The sequence below is a fragment of the Anopheles gambiae genome, chromosome 3, assembly GCF_943734735.2.
Source record: "Anopheles gambiae chromosome 3, idAnoGambNW_F1_1, whole genome shotgun sequence".
NCBI lineage: Eukaryota > Metazoa > Arthropoda > Insecta > Diptera > Culicidae > Anopheles > Anopheles gambiae.
The window spans coordinates 95,136,394-95,160,783 of NC_064602.1; the positions used below are offsets into that span (position 1 = coordinate 95,136,394).

The following is a 24,390-nucleotide window of genomic DNA, read 5'->3' on the forward strand; positions in this document are numbered from 1 at the left end:
AGTCGTTTCTGATAAACAGAAGAGAAGCAAATTTTACAAAACCAATAAACTGGTGGACTGTTCCTTTTTTTGTTGCAATCTTCTGCTATGAACCGCGCTTTAACCTCATTAATTTAAGCCAACGATAAACAATTATGTATCGCGCTTTTAACCGCGTTTGCATATTGAACCATCCCCTTTTTGCTATTGTTTTGCTGTGAAAGACAATGAAATCATAACTTTTTCGTCTTTCGCAAACCGATGGGGGATGTTTTGTCAACATCTTATTGAAAACACAGGCGCCACTGATTGCGAAAGAAAAGAAAGAGAAAATCTTCAGAAAAGCGGGTAAGTAAAAGCGCAATAATTGCGTGTAATCAATACCCGTAAACAGCCTTGAATTGTGAGAATAACGTATTATTTGAATGCTTCCACTTGCGTAAACAACTTCCACTTGCGAATGCCATGGGGAAATGGGGCTTGAGTTCGTCGCCTACTTGATGGTTGTCTTGATGGCTGGGCAGGATCAACCAAAAACCCTTCCTCGAGTCCAAATTTAGTAGATCGTGATCGTATTGTTTGCTTCCTTCATAGTGCAGAATGCAATTTCATCTAGTTGAAAGACATCTAAAACCCGACAAAACCCACCTTCCACCTCGTGAGTCAGTGACGAGTGGAAATTTATGTTCCATTAAGCTATTTCGCTCTCTGATGTCTCTGTCGCACTCGGCTTGAAATTTGCACTTGTTCCGCGGTGATAAATGGAACCAACGGCGGAAACCAACTTGCCAACTTGTCTCGCAAGACACTAGCAAACTAATCGTGGGATAGAATCTGCTCCCAACAAAAAGAAAAAGACTCATCTCGCTCTTTCCTCTGACACAGCTCGGAACGAAATAGCTCTGTCGGTAGCGGTAACGTTTGCCATATTAATTAAGCCTCGCCATGTGATGTGTTTTTGAGCGATTTAAACATTGATTCGAATTTTCCTCAAACGGCAGCAGGGCAAATCAATCAAAAATGCACCAACACTGACCGAACGTAAGCATTGCTCGATTGGCGTTGGTGAAAAACATTCCATTCAAGAAAAATGCTCCGTTCAGTAATTTCTAGCACGCCCGCGCTTCCCCCAGGTGTGGGATGAACCTGTCACGGGAGGGGGAGTTTCAGCAGATGTGTAATAATAATATTTTTGGCACAACTCAATCCCCCACAACTCGATGCTGCAGTTTTCTAACACTTGCACCGTCGATCGGCAGAGCAAGTCGCCCGATTCGAACGGGTGCGGCAAATGTGCACGGTCGGCTTTAAAAATATTTCAGTCCCATTGGCGTTGATCCAGAACGGGTGGAGGAAGTGAAAAAAAAAAACAAAAACGGCAAGTCTGCCAAATGCACAAACACGATACAGTTGGGCACCCTTTCCTTTGGTTGACAGGTCCATTTGGCGATGATCTTGCTCGTGGGGATGAAGATCACTCGTTGCAATATTTCTCTGCAAATGGTAGTCCGTTCGTTTGTTTGTGTTTTATTTTCCCCCCATTTCTTTCTTTTTTTCCTGGCCTTTGCTAATGAAGCAGTAAGTGATCCTCCCTTTTTGCGGGGCACGATTAACGGCAAATAAATTGCTTACATTCACTGCGCCAGGATTCACCACCCGGTTATGGTCATTTTTTATGGCATTCATTAAAAATATGCAATGGGACCGTGTTTAGTTGCAAACAGCACATTCGATTGTCTTGGCAGCGGTGGGCCAAGGTACCTGGTGCCATCATTGCATGTTTACAAACGAAGAGCTGTATAAACTACACTTAAAAGGACAACCACTCTGGCGTAGGAATTTATTAGTTCAAAACATTTGCTTCGTCTGGCTTATGTGGATGATTTTAGTAATAACAAAGGGATTTGTGTAAGATGAACTGGGCATTTGTGTGTTTCGGTGGTTTAAATTAGCTCTCAGTGCCTGGTAGGCCAAACAATTGTACATTTTATCAAACTAGATCCTCAATGAAAAATGTGTTAAAGCTAAACATAAGATATCATACTATAGAAATTGTTTTTTAAAATGTAGTAGAAAACCTTAACTAATGTGTTCTTATGATAAGTTAACCCAAATCGTTTAAAAAATAGTCATAAACGTACATGAAATCATTTTTTGTCACGATCAACTGCATTTTTAAAAACAAGCGTTTAATTGAAAACTTTCAAGATCGTTTCGCTTGAAATATGTCATGGCAGGAAACGCTTCAGCCTGAAATGCTGCACCATTTTTAAATCCCACGTGGTTTGGTCGTTAAAATTACAAAAAAATGGGCGTTTTCTACGTTTTACTGAAGCAAACAACAAAAAAGGTATGTAAATGGTTCCAAAATTATTGAAATGAATAAATTAACCCAAAACTTTCATTCCAAAAGTCGAAAAAACGGACCAATTGATCATTTATTGCTGTCGCATTTTTGTAAGTACAGATTTTTGTTTGTTTTTCATGTAAAAAAAAAGGTGTCATCACTAGCTCATATCCTGCTGAACCACACACACATACACTGCTCTACACTACACGCTTAATAAGCTACACCTTAAACTCTAACAGAAACGATACAAAACCAGTGGGTGAAGAATGACGGCATTTTGACGGCGGTGCAGCACACATTCCCCAACTGCTGTTTTTTGCTTCTACGCTTAATCGTAAATAAAAGAAGTTTGCCTATTGCCTTTGCCCTACCAGCTACTACTGGGAATGTTGTGCTACTTTAGCTCCTGCTAGTATTGAGTTGTCTCTCTTGTAAAAATTTGTCCCATGTCCCATGTCCTTCCGCCCTCCAGAGAGAGATTTTCCTTTGCTTGTCAATAGTACTTTGGATTCGTCTAGTAAAAGCCCCTGTCCCTACTATAATCTACGATAAAAAGAAAACAAAAGGAAAGATACAAAGTCTCTTACACTAACGCTCGCTACTGTACTGTAGTAGATGGAAGTCTTGGATGTGTGAATGGGTCAGTGTTTTTGTCGTGCAAAAGCTTCACGATTGTAAGTGAAACCCAACCAACACATGAGGAGATAGTTGGCTTAGCCTTAAAACGAAGAAAAATTAAAACTCTCGATACGGTCAACCGTTATCGATAGGATCACATTGTGGTTTTTGCGTCACGTGGGCTCAAACGAACGGCAACGTCGTCCTGTTACTTGTAGAACCGTCTCCGCAGGCTCAGGTAGCACACCAGCCGGTAGAAGAGCGTCATCGAGATCAGGATGGTAAGCTCGAACAGTAGCGTGGTGTTGTCGATGCGTACGTAATGCAGCAGAACCTTCGGATCGTCAAAGTGGCAGTACATCTCGTCACATTCGAGCCGGGCCCGGTTGTAGCCGAACACAACCAGCACGACCGAGACGACACCACCACGGATGAAGGACACACGCATCAGCCACTGCATGAGTACGGGAATCTGAGGCGCAAAGTCGAACCCGTAGATGGCCAACCCAAGGAATGGTGCTATCGTTAGTGGTCCGATAGCGGAACCGTTCTAAAAAACGAAAGGGAAAAGCGTGAAAATTTATGGAGAACTGTTGTAAAACCATCCCTTCTTACCATCACGTTAAAGGTGGCACCAATCATGAGGCCAAATCCTTCCGCACACAGCGAAACGATGATGCCGACGAGCGCAAACAGGCAGTAGCGGAACAGCTCTGGTGGCAAACCCGACAGCCAGTACACGAGCAGGGTGAACACAATGTTGAGCAGCAGCTGTACGGGCAGCCGGGACAGTGTTAGGGCAAGATAGTAAGGAAACAGTCCGTACCAGCGGTTGAAGCATTCCTTCTTTACCAACTTCACTTCTCGCGGATCTGGGAGAGGAATTTGTGAAAAAGATTAGGATAGCTCTAGAAAGGAGTCTACGGCAGTTCGACAACTGTACTTACAGCTCAGAATTGGTACCATGACCTGGGTGTAGCAGAAGAAAAAGCACACTCCAAGGCAGAACTTCAGATGATCGAACATGCGTGCACCGTCGTTGGCTGCATTCAGGAAAATAAGGCCTGAAAAGCAGAAATTTATCATATTAATGTTCAAAGAGTGATTTTGTAATGAAAATTGCATAGCTTCTGGCGCAACGGAAATCATACACACAACTATACGCCTAAATGTAGGCAAACCTACCGATAAATATTCCACAAGCAATGTGATGTACCAGCTGAATCCACAGCACTGTCCGGTTGCGTATGATTTTGGTCCACATCAACCGGAACAGTACCCAGAACTGGACGAACCCGGACACGGCGTGCCGGTTGTGGAAGAAGCGCGTAATCTGTTTCATCTTCTGCACCAGCGTGCTGACGTGCGGGCCCTGTCGGTCCAGTACCATCGAGGTGACGGTCGGTTTCAGGACGAACTCGCCGACCGGCTCCAGCGAGGACGGTTCGTGCTCGGAGGAGATCGAGGCGGGTCCGGAGCTGGCAGCACCAGCCCCCGTTAGCTCAGAGCAGATCGACTTTCCATTCTGCATCGCGTCGGCAAGCGTGGGAATCAGTTCCTGGGTGTCGCTATCACAGATTTCAATAACTGCAAGTTGAGAAGGGATGAGTAAAGTTACTGTGAAGACAGGGGATATGGGAGTCAACCACTTACTAAAGTCCGCTGGATTGTAGTGCCGAGGGCATTCGATGTTCAGGTGCGCTAGGAAGGGTACGAGTGCCTTCGGATTGCCCTGGTACACGCACTGGCCGCGGGCAATCACATAGATGTGGTCAAACAGTGCGAAAATGCTCGCCGACGGTTGATGAATCGTGCAGACGACGGTACGATCCTGGCGGGCAAGATCTCGCAGCAGCCGCACGCAGTTGGCTGCCGTCACCTCGTCCAAACCGCTGGTCGGTTCGTCCAGAAAGAAGACGGACGGATTGGCAACCATCTCGAGCGCGATCGAGAGTCGCTTCCGTTCGCCGCCGCTCAGTCGCTCGGCCGTCACATTGCGCCGATGGTTCAGGTTCAGGCTGGACAGTACCTCCGTGATCGTTTCCTGGCAGTCCGTTTGGTCCTTGATCTTAAGCTTGCATGCTATCGCCATCAACTCCTCAACCGTCAGCATCGGTTGATGGTGATCTTCCTGGGTGATGTAGCACGACGCCTTCTTGTTCAGGTGTACCGTGCCCTGGACACCGGATTTACTGTGGTGGTGTGTTGGGTGAAGTTCATCAACGAAACAAAAAGAAAACAGAACAAAAACTGAGTGACGTGAAAGGAAATGGAAACAATTGTTCACGGGTAGCCGGGCCCTTACGGATGACGTTTGCCGCAACGAAAATGGCACAAGAACGCACCCGTGAACAAACGATTATTTTAACCCAGTTTTATCGTTTTAATCGGGTTGCATTAATTAAACCTGCTACTTTGTAAAAGTCTGAAACAAGGCCGTGATAAAGGCCGGGTGAAGGTGAAGAAAGGAGGTGCATTTTGTTAATTACTTCTCGGTCACCAGCTGACCCAGAAGTCCCGATGTAGCACTTGTTCTAATTATGACAACATGCTTAGGCTGGTCATCTTCTGTTTTCCACGCCTAAATTTAGGCAACATTATAAAATCCTAGTTATTAAAGGTTGTTAGTGCATGTATAAAGCTTCTTTAAGTGTATTTATTCCTTATTAATGTCCTGTTCAACTACTAATACTGTGCTGCGCATTAAATTCCTTCTTGATGATTCGATTCAAATACGAAAATGTTGCTTGAAACATCTTTGCACGCCCAATGCACGTATACAATGTATGCAATCAAACATTTTGTTGTTTTTAGAGACTTTTGATTGAGCTGTTTTGATACAATTTTTAATAAAAATGTAAAAGTTTAACTCTCATTCTGGGAGATACTGTTCCTTAATTCAAATTGAAAGATAAACCCATAAACGGCAGACCATTAAACCTACTCGCCCGAATTTTGCGCAATGTCATAGAAATTGAATTTTAAATAAGTCACCGACAGGACGCCTTTCCTGCCTGCAATCGTTCAGTGCGATCAGTGCAACTCGCGAGCAGGTGCAATTAGCGTGTGCATAAAGCATACAAAACGGCATATGCCCCACCGCTCCGCAAAATGACAAATGGCCATCCATTAAGCGCACTCGTCGCGGTGTAAAAGAGATGTAAATGTCTACCACGCAGGCGACTACAACGGGACGTGTATGCGGGGAAGTGGCAACACTACCTGCGATCGGACCGGACGATAGCGACAAGCTGCTCCGGTTCCGTTTCGCTGCACATCTACCAATCTATCTTTGCCGTTACATACAAAAAAATGACACATACAACTGCTTACCCTGTGCAATATGCGCGCTCAGGCTCATAGAAACCTCGCACCCAATAGCACAGCGTGTCATTATTTGCAATGATAGAAAGAAAAGGGACGGCACAACAGCAAAGCGGTTTCGCACTTACAGCAAGGTCGCGTTAGTGTACGCGCATTTATCATGCGCCCGTAGTGCGTCGCGAACGTATCATTAAACAATAATACCCCAATGTGTCAAACCTACCCTTGTGCCCTGTGCCTTACCCGATTCAGTAATCTTTGCGGTTAGTGAAATCGAAAGTAACAAAACTGACGGAACGGAGCGAAGGAAACTCCTGCTCCACGTACGTTGCTAACCTAGCATTTAACGGTCGGGTGACAAAGCAATAAAAATGGTTCCCACCTCGTGCTTAATCGATCACTGCGAGTGCATGACAGCCCGCAAACCGAGCCAAATTCAAACAATGCTTCGTTTACTCAAAACGATCGTCACACGTACAAAACAAACATTGAACGTTAATTGTCCCAAGGGGAGGTTGCTTTATTGATTATGTCTTCAGCTTGCCAGACTTAACTTGGAGCTGCAACGGGGCGGGTGTGTTGCCAGCATAAATTACTTCATATTTATGCACGTGCCGGAGGTTGGTTCCGTTGGCTAGCCGCCCCGATCTTTATTGATCCGGCAGAGTAAAATAATTGACGGACGCGAAGTGTGCAACATAGCGCTCACGGACCTTCGAGAACAAATGGAACGAGATGAAAGAGCAGGCGAGGGTTGGCGGAGTATTTCATAAGGGTAATCCATACTTGGCAAAAGGCACACACACACACGCGCGCGCGCACTCGCACTCGTTTGTAAGACATGGTCGATGGCGAAGACGTCGTTCGGGCGACCCTGCCGGGCATGTGCACGATGTGCGATGTATGTGAAAACTTGGTTGCACTTGCTTCTTGAGGGGCGCGTGCTTGCACACACTCGCACGATCGATACCGGGCCGGTCAATGGCCCGATTTGCGTATGCGCTTATGCGTTTTGTGGGGAAGGGCCACCGACACACAATCTCACGAGATGCGAGATGAACGAGAAATGTGGGTGAATTAATTACGGTAAAATAGGGGAGCCGATCACTAGCGATGAACGATAATTGGTATATTAGGTGATAATTACAGTGGAGCAGTTAATTTAATTATCGTATCACTAGTTTTGCTGAGAGGTAAGGAAACGTTGAGTGAAAAATGATGGTTTGATTGATTTTAGATAATATTTAAACATCATTCACTTTTAGTAATATAATTTGTCAGTAGATGGCGCTAGAATCATTGTTCGTTTTTAGTCGTTGTTTATAGAATTTTTAAGCCAAATTTCAATGTTTCATTCAAAATAATCTTTAATAACTCAAACATTACTTTATTTGCATCTCATTCAAACGACTTGAAGCTAACATGCGTTCTGGGGCAGTATGAATGCATGCTCCCAACTGAGCCACGTCCCGATGCGTTTGTCTGCATATAAAAGTGATCGTATGCCGTCGTGATCTTTTTTAAGCATACTTGGCATTCTGCCAGTTGCACTGTAGACGATCGCCCGGCCGACAAACTATGCTGCCAAGAAGGCCAAACACGCAACCAGTTCTGCGACACGGCGAGGCCAGCGAACCCAAAGTGTGCAAAGTGATCGGGCAAAGCTAGCACTGGGATAGCTCTGACTCAAGCGGGAGTAATGATTCGTTTTGATGCAGCGTTTTGGAGCTCTTTAGAAAAAAGAGCTTGAAAATAGAACTTTTATAATGAAATTATCATGGCATTTTGCAACCAAAACCCCCTTAAATACAAAGTTAATCCTTAGTCACATCTTAGCGCTTAGAGGAAACTGCTTCAAGCCGCAAGGGCAAAAACGTGCCAGCCAAGTGTCATTAGGCACAAATGTGCGATTGTTTTTCTGAAGCGTGTGGCCTCCCACACATGTCTGTCAAGAGCCATCAAGCATCAAGATCGTCGGAGATCAGCTCTCGTGAAAGACACTCTGACGTCAGAGGGGCATTAATTTTGCTGCTCTGCTCAACTAACACTGAAACTATTCTTTGTGTTTGCTTTGTAGCAAGTTGTAACAGCAAAAGGGATTGTCAGAGATGTGTGAGAAATGACCAAGATTCTAGGGTTAAAAGTGGGCACCCTACATGGCCCTATCGGCTCAATAGTGTGATTTGAATACAACCTCTTCAACACTCCCTTTGGTTGGGGGGGGTCAAATACAACAGTAAGATCACGCGCCGAAGGTTTGTTATCTAAGAGGTGATGCGTGTTGCCCGCTTCCTTATTGCACCGCGTTCGAGTACACTTCTGATAAGGTTCAAATGTTACGTACGGCACCTTACCGACATCTTAACAACGCTTAAACACCCAACTGTAATTCTTGCGTCTCGTGTTAGCCCCCGGGGGGGCCAAACCGTCCGCCTGTACTGCACTTACCGATAGCCAGAGATTGCGTTCAGCAGGCTGCTTTTACCCGCGCCCGAGGGACCCATAATTGCGGTTAACTGTCCATGCCGGAAGACACCGCTGACGCCCTTCAGGATCGTCCGTTTGTGACTTTCACTTACTGTGGAGAAAATAAGGGTAGATAGAAAATAAAAAAACGAAGCAAATTAGTTAAACCATACACAGGCAAATATTAAGTAATACAACCAAATTATCGTTACTGGAGTTGGAGAGGGTTGCTCACACAAATCGCTCAACAACTTTGATAGGTATCTTGACCATATTTTTGAAGCTATTTGTGTCATGGTCGCACCTGAGGCTACTTCTTGCCCTCATCAAAGTGGACGGATTGTTCAAATCTGAAAGGTTAATCCTCTTCACTGGTGATTGACACAACGCTATGCTACAATGGGAATTGTTGGGTAGCTTTTTGTATGAAGATGACCTTCACAAAGGCACATCAAAGCCTCATCTCTGAGACAGCTGTATCGGATAGAACGATTATAATGGCCGGAAGGCAACTTGTCAAAAACAACGTATGGAAGTTTGGAATTGGAATTGGAGAGGCAAGGAATTTAGTAGTCTTTGTCAGCCTTCAAGTAATTTGATTTTAATTATTTGTTTACAAAGCTTCCTACAAACGATCGTGACGATCGATCTTGACTTTAGCGACACCTTTCCCTCTTAATTCGCTTTAATCATTTAGATAAAAAGAACGTCATAAAAACTGTAAGCCATTACTCTCATCTCATGGTTCTTTCGCGTTCTCAGTACCGCACCAAGGCAGAGCTGTCCCCCTGCTAGGTGCGGGGGCAAAATAATTCATTTAAAATTACAGTGCATCGATGCACCGCCACCACCACCACAACTGGTTAACCTCGGGCCAGGCTTCTTCCTGGTACTCTCACTGGGTTCTGGTGTTCTGTTTTCTGTGCACCGAGTCGCACACACCGAGACAACATCAAGAACCCGTGTCCGCTCGCAAGCCGAGCGTCTTGCTTACGCATTGACGCACGACTGCACCGGTAAAGTGCAACCCAGGCCCCAACCACACTTACGGAAACTTTTGCGTACGTTGACCGCATACTCGATGTCTTGGAACTCGACGTCTTTCATCTTGAAGCCACGGTGGTGATTGTTGCTGGTGCTGTCGAGTGCACTTTAAGCGGCCAACTGCCGGATGGGACACACACACACACGCTCGTCCGGGAATGTTCTGCCTTTGGGTTTGTGTGTTTTGTTCTTGTTCTCGATTCAACTTTGGGTTTTTAAAGGATTATTTAAATTACACCTGTACGCTGTACGACACGCTACGACGAAACTTCCTTCTGCTAAGGCGTATTCCATCAATCCATGTCCGCGTTGTTTTTTAATGAGGTGATGTTTTTTGTTCTAAAAATGAAGAAAAAAATATACATATAATTAATAGACAAGAAGAGAACAACAAAGACATTGCTACAACTATATCTTCCGGTGCAATAAAAAATGTAAACAAACGTAATTTTGATATATTCAAGCTCTGGACCGTCCACCTCGGATCGTTCCAAACAACAGCTCAGCTGAACTACACCCAACCCCGGAGGTAACCGGTTTCTAGCTGTAACGTCGAGATCAGACAACCATGCGTATAGGGCGGCACAAATCGATACACTGTTGTGGCAGGCAACCATTTCACCTTGATCTTGACCGAACGTTGGTGTTGCTGCTGCTACTCGACCAATGGCCCTCCCTCCGTCCCATCGGAGCGATTATAATCATTGCTTTTGATCCTTGCCTTGGCCATTCTACTGTTTTGCTTTTATTTTCGCTATCCTCAGCACCTCATCTCGAGCTGATTGCTCTGTGCCTTGTTCTCTCTGTTGTTGCTGATGTTGCTTTTACAACATGCTGAAGCCAACAGCAGGACGACTGTGGGGAATGACTACGGGTTGTTATTTGTTTACTTCGTCTTTTTGTAGTTGGGCTGAAGCGTGGATTTGGTTTAGACCACAAAAACGATCAGAGTTGATGGATGCTGCCGTACTTGGAGAATAATTGGAATGATTCTGCGCCTATGGCGTCGTTTGGAATTTGGAGTCGATCTCAAGGTTACACTGATACAGAATCTGATTTATGAATAGATCCTTCTGTTGAATTTTAACGATAATTTTAATGCGATATTAGATGAAGTTATTGGAAGTTACTGAGGGAAATTACGGCTATTTTGAGAACGACAGTACATTGAAATATGCAACCTGCAGGAGAAATTCCAGAAGCTTCGTACGATCAATAGTTTTCCAGCAAAAAGGCACGATCATTTCAGCACAGGTGAAAGGTACACCTGGTGCCACTCACCACCCAGAGCTTCAAGGATACGGCAACGTCACCCGCGAACGTGCATGCATTTACGTGCATCACGATTTTTGCGAACCAGACAGAAAACTCCAACTCCAAACAGGAGTGTCTAACGTGGAGATGCATCGTTTACAATCCAAACGACGTCCGATGTAACAATTGCACGACACGAAGAGCATCGACGGCATCGATCGGCGATCGAAGATCGAACACTTGAATGGACGTCAATTCGTGTTGACCTCAAACGATGAACCGACGATGTTCTGCCGCATTGTAAATTAACGAATCATTCCTTCGCATCCGGTGTGTGTGTGTGTGTGTGTGTGTGTGTGTGTGTGTGTGTGTGTGTGTGTGTGTGTGTGTGTGCGCACGTCGCAGTGTGTCAACATAAAGTTCATAAACTCCAGCGTGGCGTCCGCAAACTGTCAGCGACGGTTGCAATGCAAATGAAGCTACTGTTTATGCACACCCCGTGATGGCGGTACCCATGACAACGGTGAAACAGCAGCACAAACGACATCGATCGCAGGGCGGTAAACTGACCGGTGCAATGAGGCGAGAAGTTCGGTTCCCAAACAATTACATACATCAAGTGAGGTGATAAAAGATGATTACATCTTGTTCCCACTTGTGTTTTGTGCAAAACGGAAGCTTCAACGGGGTTTTTTAACATATCACGACACGGTGCTAAGAACATTAGTTACCAGTGAACCGGAAAATGTCCAGCGTAACGTCTTTATTTACTGTGGGTAAGTGCACCCGGTGGATGAGTAATACAGCCGCAACATAAATAATCAAACGATGCGGTAACCTTTAACCGTAGCAGATGTTTTGAAAATTAAATCACCAGGAATGTTGTTCTAATTGCACACAACAGAAGCAAAGAAACGGCCAAGATTAGCGCTTTTAAAGTAACATTACGACAAGGTGCACAATTTTCCTGTCAACGCGTGCTGTTTAGTGACTCATTTAATTATCGAGCGAGACGCTCTCGCGACGGTGAGACATCGATTGTTGCAGTAGATTAACATTTTTTTAATCAGTATAGTTAACGAACGCAATTAAAAGGTATAATGAGCGACCTACGCAGATAATAAAAGATGGCGAATGAATACATTAAGTTGATAGAGCGATTTTAAATATCTCCTGTCATAGAATGATAATAGAACATGGAGCAGAGATTGATCTACGTGTTTTTTAAATTTTCCGAAAGAGGACGCCACTACCATAAGTATTGCTATAGACTTCACATTACCATTTTTGTTAATTAGTGCATCATTATGTGGTTTCTATTTAGCTTATTTTAACCTTCAATTCATTGCAAATAGTTCTATAAAACAATATTTAAAATGCTAATTTTACAAGAATATTTTTGTAAAAAAAAATCAGAATTTATCCACACCTTGCAGCGCCCTCTCCTGGGATACTTCGAAATGCACACTTAGTACTGAGCAGTACCAATCCATAAAACTAATAGAAAAATAAATGGTTTGCTGATGAAACACCCGCGTAATGATAGTCATGGAGCATAATTTATGATTAAATGGAACCATTATTCACCACTTCCAGCTGTTCGCCATCGATCGAATCGTTTCATAACTCCCAACCGACCACCGACTGCACAAGAACGACTCATTGCAACGAACAAAAAAAGTGGTACAAAACCTACGAGCTTTCAAACACAACCTGCCAAACGGCTAAACGATTCTGCTGGACGGTGTTCTGCACAACCACAACCAAAAAATTCAACGAACCCGTTCCCTATCGTATGCTCCTAGAAGGTCGCGTAAAGTTTTCCAACCATTAGCGAGTACATTCTGTTTTTCTTCTAAAGCACCTCCACAGAGTCGCAGTCAAAAACGATCATCTGAAATCGAAATCCCCATCCACACAGCAGCAGCGACGACGAACGCGAGCTCGCTGGTTTGCCTGTTTTCTTCAGCCACTCGGTGTGCTGTTGCAACATTCTGCAACAACTGCAGAATCAGTTGGTACGGCCCCGGGGCACGATCATATGCATCCAAAATGTACCACGAACCGGTTAAAAGGCGAACCATCAGCGGAATGGGACTGCAGGCCTAAGAGAACTGTGTGGTAGAATGTTTTGGATTTTTCTGCTTCTGCCACTGTACTGCTGCACTGGAACGTGGTGACACTTGGTGGTGTTTGTGGTGGGATTGGAGCTCGTTTACACTTTTGGACAACTCGCGCCAAACCGCGTCGCGGCTTACCCGTCCACCCCGGTAGCGCCCGGTTCAAGGTTGCGCCTCACATACTCAAACTTGACTTTTACGACGCATACCGTCACGCAGTTCTGTTGGTGGCTTACTAATTAATAACTGTCCAAAGGAAGAGTTGTAAGGTGAAGATTGTGGCCTGGATTTGAAAAGATCAAACGACTCAGGTGGCTACTGTTTGCATACATCGTTATGTATTTTAACCTTGCAGTTAAGATGACGGCATACAAAAGCCTAGCATCAGAATGCTGTACAAAATAAATCATATTTGCTATTAGATTAATAGTAATTAAGTTAGAGATTAAAAGACATTTCACAAGACACATCAAATAGTAGCTTTGTGCCTTAACTACAACTGTACAACTCATCTTCCGATTGGCATATCTCCTCAAACGATTTCTGAACAAAGAAAGGAACGTGATATAGCTTTCCAAATGTAAACAAATTGACGTAGCTCTTGGCACAAAAAAACACCTTTGCACACTGTAATCGATTAGTGAAGGGCACTATCAGCACCTGTACCGATTACGTACAAAACCCAGGGATCCCGGGGGACACTAATTGTACGGCTTCACACGCCGGCAAGATGATGGGGAATACGGTGGACACACACGTGTACTAATGAATGGGGTATGGCAAGAGATGCCATTATTAGCTAATGTCCCGCACGGGGCAGGCGTACTGCACCGATTAAGTCATTCCACTGGATAGTAAGTATTATCACTGAACAAAACGTGAGTGATCACGTTCGACGGCACCGGTAATTGGGTCACTATGGCGAGGAGTACTCAAGTTCGTGTCCATGAATAAACTTGGTAAAATATTGGTTACCGTTGAGGTTATCACTAAATAGCTTAGTAGAAATTTTTTAGAACAATTTTAGTACAAAACTCGCTAAATGCTCTTGAAGGACTTGGACAAGCAAACAACACGCTTTTCCAAGTTTTAAAAACGATTCACTATTACACACTTCACATTATACTACACATAATCACCTTTGGCCCTTTTAGGTGTAATATTTTATCCTAGCCACCCACTTCCTGTACACTACCAATCCATCAGAATGTTCACTTTACGCTATGGCGCACACTTAACACCGTTGCACATTGCACATTTGCGGGCGGATAGCAGCAGTTGATCACTAAACCACACAGCCACTGAGCGCACACCAAACGCAAGTGATATGAAGTGCTCCACTGATTAGCACTGCACTAACCACTCGCCTACTTAACAGTACTGGGTGGCTTTGTTCCGCAGCTCGATCCACTTAGAGGCTGCGCACGGAAGGCGCAGGGTACTCACATGCATTCCGTTCCGATACTATGTGCTGCAGTGTCCCATTTTGCTACGATACTGAAGCGCGCACGATACTGGAGCACCGATAGTGTGTGGATTTCTGCCAATGAAGTTATCACCACCGCCAGCCCGGCACACACCAAGTGTGACCTAATTGTTGGCCAAACTGCGCAACGAAGCCCTCGTGTGCCGGACGAGCGCGACAAACGATAACATCGGGAACGAACGCTCTGCTCGAACGCCGCGGCGAATGACGTTCCACGATCACCCGCGCCGCGGTGACTAATTGTCGCAGTTTACGATCAGGAATGTATCCTGACCGGGCAAAACAAAGCACGCTGGAATGATTCGATTAGCATTTTATTGGCCACTTATAATTGAATCGGATTGTTCAATTAGTTAGCTCCCTGATGGTGGGTTTGCATGATCGAGCTGACAGATGCAAGGTATGCAAGGGTTTGACACACTGTGTCGTCGTCACAAGAAGCCTCATTTTTTTGTATTCAACGCTGGCTCGACGTGACGTGTGATCAAGCGAATCGAATCGAAGGTCACCTAATGAGAGGGGGAAATGCAGTTCAAGTAGAGTGTCAAACGATCGTCTCGATTGCTTCCGATCGATTGTTAGCTACTTCAGTGAGTAAAGGTGTTCTAAAAACGTGAATCATTACAATGGTGACCTATTTGTCTGGAAAGGTTTATTCATTTTAGTTTCGAGTTGAATTATGAGAGCAGGATCTAGTTGAATTTAAACAAAACAAACAATTCAATGCCACACAGCCATTGCGCCATTAAAGCTCCCAAATTGGTAACAATTCGGTAAAATGGGATTTTCCCACGACACCGCAAGGCCACACCAAATGTGCGAATTAGACGAAGGTTTGCAATTCGCAGATTCTTTATTGAGCCTCATAAAAATAACCCACACGCAACAATAGTCGGCAAAACCCACAAAAAACACACAATTCCGTCCGCTGTTCATTGTTTATGTAACAGGAAATTTCGCCACTCACGCCGCCACTTTTATGGTACCACCGTACCACAGCCAACATCAAAGATTATTTATTAATTATACATTCGACAGTGTGCGACAGTGCGCTGGACGCGAAATGGAGGTCAAAGATTAGTCCAACAAGTGACGTCCAGCTCATTCATACCGCTCGCCGCTTCCCGCTCGGGTCATAAATGAACCATAACTCGGGTGCATTTGCATACGAATGCAGCAGGAGCATGTGCGACCGTTGTATTTTCCCCCCCTCCTAACGCATCGATCGATTTACATCGTCGTGCTGCTTTATGGGATTTGAACAACAGCAGTTCACACTATCGAACAGGTCAACAAAGTGTGAAAGAAGCGCTCCTTTTCCTGGGTCGGTTTGCGATTAGACGAGTGTGCCTGTGGTACTAGACTTTGAGCCTGACCTGGGCCTGTCAGTGGATCGATCTGTTTCATCAGAAAAAAAGGAATTACAAACAAAGACTAAACACTTTCAGACTCACCATAAACAAACCCTAACACTTGAGCTGTGTGTGTGTATTAATTCTTCACGAGCTTCCTCGAGTGAGAAGACCGATAAGGGCTATGACTACAACTATTGAGCAGCTCCAATCACAGAAGGCTCACAGGCTCGCAGATTAGAACGTCAAGATTAATTCGACAGCTGGACAGTGTTGGTTTATGTTAACGAACTGCTGCGACGTGCCTTTTTGTGACACGTCAGTCAGCGTGTGTGTGTTTATGTGCTTATTAATACCCGGACCTGCACCGATTGTCAGGGCCAAGGATATGCCTACCAAGCGTGGCCTACTAAACCGGGGCAAGGTTTCATCGATCGACTATTCTTCAGATACACCTGAACAAAGCAGCAGAGTGTGGGTTTCGACAAAGCCCTTCCTGCAACAGAAAAGACTGCGAAACTAGTCTACTCCTCCTTGGAAACTGATTCTTGATCCTCCTGTATAGAAGCTGTTGGCCGGCAAACAATCACACGCCTCGATGTGTTACTGATACTGAATTATGTCATCGCCACGCACGCAGTTCCATCTTGTGCATTTACAATTGTTGCCGGAAAGAGTGTTCCAGAACTTCTAACACCCTAGGCACGAGGTCGAGGGATGGCGTCGGTTTTTAGCATCATTCTGTCTTATCAGCTGAAGCAAGGTTTTGCACCCTCCCGGCCAAAGCATTGCACTACACGTGAGAATGTTTTGCCAACTGTAGAGCATTGCCTTATTGAGAGTAAAAACTATCAGGCTTCTGACTTCTGTTGGAATTTGAACTCTCTGAAACGGCCTACGAGGACGTTCTACGTAGAGAAACGGGGATAGAAACAAGAAGTTCTGGCAAAATTGCTTGAGCTCAGTAAAGTACGCACAAACACTCAACCAGAACAGAGCAAAACAACAACAACCCTCCCTTAAATAGCAGCTGTTTCTGATAAGCACGTGTCAGACTTGAAGAACAGTTAAAATCCCTTCCACACGAAACTAGAACAGAACGATGTTAAGAGAAAACAGAACCAGCGGCAACAACAGTTGCAAATTACAACACTAACCGGTCATAATCATACAGGTTACGTTGTTGGAGGTGTGTTGTTCCTTCTGGGACTTGTGCAGGACCCACCGGACCATGTTTAACCTGTTACCTCCTGACCCTGCCATTTTGCACCAACCATCATCATCTACATCAGATCTCCGATCCACGGGCTTTGTATAATTAACTGTGTCAACTTAACGGGCCACTGGAATGCCACTACTACCTGCCCACTACAGGTAGGAGCGTTGGTTCTTATCCGCAGACTGCGGACGCGGATGTCCATTTAATTATTGATCTTTACGCGCACCCAGCCGGGGAGGCATTGGGCACGTGCAACACCCAGTCTTTCTTCCGAGCCGTGAGCACGGTTAATCGACCGCACGCAAACACAAGGCGTGATCGCGAATATTGCGGAAGGCAACCACTCAAACGACCTTTTGTGTGGCTGCGTGTCGGCGCCTTTACACCTTACGCAGCAGCTCTGAAGGGGAAGAAGGTTGGGTTTTTAATTGAAGTTAAGCTAGCTGGTCAGCAAATATATGTAGCCGGTGTCAGTAGGCGTAAGGGCCGTAAGTCGCGTAAGGTAAACAACAAACAAAACAATCCAACCAGCGCAAGTTATTGTTGAAGTAGGAGCAACTGCTGGGTAACGGGTTTGAATGCAACGGTGGTTTCATTTCTTTTGCGACCTCGCTGGAGGATAACAAAAGAGAGTTGGACATTGTCCGGTAAAAAGGGAGAGTTATCAATCACTGTTCAAAATACATACTAATGCCATAAAGAAGGATATGGCTGGAAAGAAATAGACTACGAGAAGAAGAAACCAATCACTCTTTGACAGATGAGCCTCGAACGCAGGACGCGTCTATTGGCAAACAACCCCTTTGACGACTGCTCTACATAGCAACCTGTCGCTAGGCGTGCTTGATAGTGTACTTATTAGCTGTCATTTCTTTTAGGCTCTCTTCTTCAACTTCCATTTCAGCGACACAGAAGATAAAATTAAAGACAAACGTTGCATCAAGCCACGCGTAAGCACTTTCCTTCTTCGTGGCACAGCAAAAAACAAAACGTTTGTCTTGTCCTTAAATCAACCTGCAAACAAACACGTGCGGTTCATTAAAAACTCCTCATTTTTAAAGTACGTAGCACATTTTTATTGCCACTTGCTTCAACCGCGTTAATGCTTAATGTTAGCGTTAGACAATTAAATGTGTTACATTTCTTGGAATGACTTCAATGTGCACCTTTTGCCGCTACCTCATCTGCGTACACCGAGCTGCGTCAGCAAGCCTTGCAAGAGGCTGTGCAGCTGCCAGCTCCCAAAACCAGTTTGACGACGCTTCTGAAGCAAACAAACATCAGTGTCGGATTTTTGGCCAGTGGAGTGACGCACAAACAAGTTAACACTTTTTGTTTGATTCTGTTTTTGTTATTTGTGCAACACTTTTATTACTCATGTGCTCATGTGAATGCAGCTAAGCGATGCAGCTGCGTTGGGGAAATATTTACACAAGCACAAGTAGCGCTGTATAGTGACTGTATGTTGTGTTCTGTTTGCTCTGTGTATACATTCAAATGATTTTGTTGGAATCAGCAATACGAGCTGACCATTATTGCTACCAGAATGTAATCAAATACTGATTTGATTGAAATAATTGTGCTTTTAGATTCGACCAATCATAAAAATCTTTAGCACATTTTCCCTCACAGCAATCCTACAATGAGCAAAGCAAACAAACAGCTTAACCGATAAACCAATACTTCAATCAACCTTGAACCACTTACACACTTGGCCGCCGCCGAAGGTACATCATTTCACAGCCACAAACTGCACACACCTGCACCCCATTGCAGTGTGCATCGGTGCAAGTGCAGCTGCAACCGTACCCATCATCATTAAACGGTCCGCAGCGAGCATACCAAAACAAAATGTATGCATGAGGTCTTCCTTCCATGTTGCCATGCATGCAAGAGCGGCCACCACCACACGCTCTACTATTGCGCTATTACTTCCAAATGTTTGTGCAAAGGAGACGCTGCATTGGAAATGCAGAAGAGTGAGGGTAAAAGCGTGGTCAGAAAGGTTACGGAAACGGTGGCGAAAGGGGGGTGGATTGGCAAATTGTTGTAATTGTACGTTGGGGGCATACAAAATCGTTCCATCTTTTGCCATCACCTTCATGCTCCAGTTCTTGCATTCACATCTACACTCTGTGCCGATTGAAATACGCACCAATTCCGCACGCAGAACCTTCCTGAAGACGGTGCCCTTCCTTTTGTCATCTTGCAATCAAAAAAGCATGGTGCGTTGTTTTTATTGCCCTTTTGAAATCGGAACACATGTCGCAAATCGTGCTTTTAATTGCAGTGTATCCGCCCACCGCATGTATGTACCAGAGCTTTCATCCATTCTAGTAAGCTGAATTAGAAGATCGCGTGATCGTGGTTTGCTTTGGTTTGCTCAACAGCATTCAACAGGAAGCGCGTTATGCCTACACACACACACTTACACACGGTTGTTGGGGGTTCGAGAGAGCAGAAATGCACCGAAATTAAGTCCAATGACACACACACACAGGTTTGTTGCATTGTTTGCTGGTTTGTGGTCAGTGAAACAGAATGAGCCACAAAAGCCAAAGAAATCCAATTCCATTGATCAATTGTTTATATTAACAGCAACTCTAGAGCGCTGAGGGGCACACACTTTCACGGTGCAAACTTGTAGTCCGCAATGTAGTCCGTCCACCAATCGACCGAGATTGTGGGGCTGTAGTTTTGAGGCAATTAGAGGTCACTATTACTGGAAAATGATGATTGGTGTAGAAAGGTACAATGCATTTGTGTGGTTACCGGCAGGAAGCAATAATGCTTGTAACCTCACACAAAAAGTGTCGGGAGAAAGAAAGTCGCAATTATTATTACACACTATAACAACCCCCATTTTCTTTGTACCTGCAATCTACTGCTGTCATTAAATCAATAAAACTCAGTCCCTTAATTGTGTCATAACAGATTCTTAGAGTCGAGATTCGATCCTATACTTTGCAGTGTGGCAGCACAAGCATTACGCCTCAGCGCTATCGACCTATCTGCCGTAACTGACGCTTCTAGCACAATATAAGGTTACGACTGAGGTTCTGATGAGTTTATTTGTTAAACGCCTACCCTCTTCTTCAACACCTTATCATGCAAAATCAGTCAAAAAAGTGTTGAATGTTCAGCGCAATGATAAACACTCTGCCACTAACCTTAATTCAATTCAACACTGATTACAGCAGAATTCAATTGTTTCTTTGCACCACCCCTTTTTCCTTCATCCATCAAAAACCGTCCGAACCCTTGACCCTTAACTGGTGCCGGTTTTAATTGTGATTTCACAATGCAAAGGGGGCTTTCGCACACGTCATCGCTTGGTGTTTGGTGCTTAGAGGGAGCCAGTCGGAAGCATAAGGCCATGACTCGGCGCACCGTGCTTCATGGACTTTATGGGTTTGTTAGAATCATTCTCACTCGTGCTTGTTTGAGTACTGGACAAATACGGCACGTACCGAATGATACCAAGGACACCAAGAACTCAAGCATTGAGAGTCAATGCAGCCTGCCTGATCTCAGTCTACCGACCGAAGCACCATCTTTGTCGAAAAAGCGTCAGTGAAGGGATCGCGCTCTCGGTAGCGCGAAAGCGTTTGCTAGTTCTTTAGTGGCCTTGTGGCTTCGCGTTCAATGCATTTTTGGAGATACGGAGTAACGAGCACAAACCTACTCTAACACGCGTGCAGGTCGTCCTGAACAGCGTCGAAACGCACCGCACCGAAGCAAGGAAGCGAAACGAAACGGCCCACCGAGCCGAGCCGTGAACCGCTACCAACCTTCAAGTACGACCACATCTCGCGCTGATCTGGTTGTTGATCTAAACGATGTCACAAAGGGGGAAGGAGCCAGACGCGGTGAGGAGCCTGTAAAGGAAGATCGGTCGGTCGGCCGGTCGGCATACCTAATTGAAGCTAACGGCATCGTGCGTAGATGCCCGCGGACGGTCGTAACTAATACAGCTCGGTTTGGCACGTTGACGATGACGCTCGCTGCTGCAGCTGTAGTCGCACTCCACGCGCGCACCAAGATGCCTTCCGGCGGCGGCGACGAGTTCTGGCGCATAAATTGTTCTATTACAGCGGTACTTTGCGACCGAAGCGGACAGGGGGTGTGTATTGGTGAAGAGAGTCGCGTGTGTTTTTTGCACCAAGCTACTGAACCGTGGCCACCGTTGCCAACGGGGTGGCGTGATTCCGCTAGGGTACAACCAACGACCAGCCATTGTCTAGCTGGCGAAGCTGACGCGGTAACTGACCTTAGGTGTTGAAGGTGTTGCTGCCGATTCCGTCGCCACCACCGAAAGCCCGGAAGACATTTTACTTTCAAATAACATAAACCAACGCTGGCCACCGGTTGGAGTGACTTTGGTGCACAAGCGGGAACAACAAAAGCCGTCTCGAAGACGAGTAAAAGGCACAAAATGTGTTACGAAGGGTTCTAGCAAACGCTTGCTTAGACGTTGGTGTGTTGGACAAACTATTCCTCTATTTCGCTAACCATCTCCATCGCGTTCCAGTAACCCTGCACAGTGCCATGCGGTCGGATTGTGCGAGCGGTGACATTTGTAATTCAATCCAGCGTGAAATAAAAAGCCTCTCGCTTTTTACCGTTTGCCAAGAAAAAAAAAACCGCCAAGCACTCGGAACTGGAGATGATTTATCATCAGTTTCCTGCTCGGGTTGAGATTTGTGAGATTATATAGTCCAAGCTAATGGGGTTGTAGAATCGATGCAACAGGTGGACCGATAGCGATTGGAACGTGGAACTGGATTTGGTCGGCTCGGATAGAAATCCCAACGATCAGCAAAACACGCTGTGCAATGCAAACTCAGGGAAATCCTGCGTTGAGTCATTAGAAACTTTGACTTTGTCCTGTCGTGTTTAAATTCCAACTGCAACATACCTCTTGAGTGCTTTTCTTTCAGGTGTTTGTAAAGCTTTTTGATAACAATCATACACTTCGAGGTGCTGGAACCGTTCTGGAGCTGGAACTTGTAATCACTTCCGCCAAAACTAACGCACTGTTGGCTTTACGCTTTCCGCTTCTACCTTTACGATGCACAACTGAAACGCAACACATTGAAGAACTGACGAAGAACAATGATTGAAAAAAACGACCAAAATCCAATTACACTGTGTCACACTTTCACCGGCATTCACTTGGTTGTGGTTGTAGAGGAGGACCGCAAGGTAGCAGCAACAACAGCAAAAATGGAACCAAAAGGGCAAAACAAAAAAGCGACGTTCGACGTTCGGGGAGTGCTTGCTGTTATACCAAATGTGGGACACTTCTTGAGCTGCTTCAAATAGCCAACTTCACAGAAGCTAAGCACAAGCCCTTAGTACCTCTCTAGAATGTAAACAAAGCAAACGTACTGCTATGCAACGGCAGACATTCCGAGATGTCACTAGCCTGCCTCGAAATGCGCCCACAACGTGCTGGAACATTCCGTCGATCCATCCAATTGCACATCGTCGGAAATTTGATCGTGCATGGCAAGGGCTCTCTTCCTTGTTGAGATTCCCCAAACCTCCCTTCACCTATCTTCCAAGTATGACCTCAAACGTTGGAAAGAATAGGATAGATTTGCTTAAAAGAGAAGGAAAGAGAGAGAGAGCCACAACCACAACAAAAAATGCGGCCCAACAAAAAAAACAAAAACACAGAACTGACCCCCCAAAATTATAGCCAAAAAAACGGGGGAAAAGGGCAACTAACCGTCAAACACTCACACACATAAACACAATCACATAACACACACACACACGTTCACGATTTTCTTCGTCTCGATTCTCACAACCTACCACCGCACACGGAAACCTCCCGCCTGTGTGTGGCCGCGTGTTTTCTCGAGCTCGGAACGAAGAGTCCGCCGACTGCCGGGACCGAAGTGTACCGGACGGGTTGAGAACCAAAACAAAACTGCCGCTCGCGAACGGCTCGGAAACGCATGCAACCCCGCGACCAGTATGCGCTTCGGGGCACACACACACACAGAGACGGCAACGCGAGCGCGCTGGCAATACAGTTACATGTACGCACGCATGGAAACGGGGCGCTCGTCGACGACTACTGCGACGAGAGAGCACTGCCGCTGGGGTCACCAGAACGCGCTTTTGTGCGCGCTGCGTAACGCAGTACCGTGGGCAATGCGCGATTGATGGTAGCAAGCGTGCTGCGTGCGCCTGGTTGTTCTATTCTGTTGTGGCGCAGCGCTCTAAAATGCGTACGTAACGTGTGGGAAATAGATGCATATGCTGGGGAACATTTTTTAAATTATTTATTAATTCGGATGGTTGATTGTACATGTAAAAATAGTACAATTAATGGTCTTCTATTTTGTAATTATATTAGTTTTGTACTATTGCTAAAATTCGTGCTAAACATATTTATACGAAAATTACTCTATTGATGTTTTCTTCTTTTTTTTATTACACTGCTGTTAGCAACATCTCGATTTATAAACATTCTCATCCATTTATTCCAGTAGCGTATAGCCATTCTAAATAGCCCATGCAATAAAAAGGCCACTAATCAGCCTCGCAACAATTAATACCGAATCAATATAATAAACATCCCACGGATCCGGTGTAAACATGTGCAGTTCCGTTTGCAGCTCCGTTTGCAACCATTTTCCACTGAAATAACGACAATCAGTGCATCGGCCGCGTGACGTCGACCAGAACAGCCTCCCAGCCAGCCGCCGCGCATAAACACCAAACAGCTTCCTGTCTGCCGGCGTCACTCCGAAACGGACTGTGACTGTGTCGATTGATGGAGAACACATTCCCTGCGGTTGGCCATACGCCGCCCGCAACACTATTTTAGTGTTTGGCCAATGTCCCCGCTGCCCTAACAAAGAGTGGTTCTGTCTATCGTTGCGGATGTGTCTGCGTTTGTGCATGCTGATGAAAACACGATCTGCAGCTGCACCGACCGCATCCAGAACAATTTCATAGGTCAACGTACTAGTGTGCAGCAGGCGGTGCAAGCTTAGTCATAGTTATTTTGTCGGTTCGGTGTGCTTAGTCATCCACTGGGTCAGATAATTAGTGTGACATTCTGCAGTGTGGATGAAGTTATTTTGCTTGCAGATCACACTGACACAGAATTTCCGCTGATGCACGCGTGTGATAGTTGAGCTAAATTAATATTCAAACAA

The 24,390-nt window shown here is 45.3% G+C and overlaps 1 protein-coding gene across 7 annotated transcripts; it reads right to left on the minus strand.

The window, feature by feature from the left end:
- Positions 1-2,378: 2,378 nt before the first annotated feature.
- Positions 2,379-23,163, minus strand: LOC133393015 (ATP-binding cassette subfamily G member 4). 7 transcript variants are annotated; one of them, XM_061655873.1, is made up of 9 exons: positions 22,947-23,163; positions 22,131-22,314; positions 9,787-10,120; positions 8,720-8,849; positions 4,601-5,139; positions 4,133-4,534; positions 3,895-4,011; positions 3,563-3,819; positions 2,379-3,497 (listed from the first exon to the last, which is right to left on the minus strand). In XM_061655873.1, exons 3-9 carry the CDS (start codon positions 9,842-9,844, stop codon positions 3,156-3,158), a joined length of 1,845 nt encoding a protein of 614 aa, XP_061511857.1. In that variant the 5' UTR covers positions 9,845-10,120; positions 22,131-22,314; positions 22,947-23,163; the 3' UTR covers positions 2,379-3,155. The 7 variants fall into 7 exon arrangements, with proteins under 7 accessions (XP_061511857.1, XP_061511863.1, XP_061511858.1 ...); XM_061655879.1 differs by having other exon boundaries at positions 23,033-23,162; XM_061655874.1 differs by lacking the exon at positions 22,131-22,314 and having other exon boundaries at positions 22,961-23,163.
- Between the last annotated feature and the right edge of the window lie 1,227 nt (positions 23,164-24,390).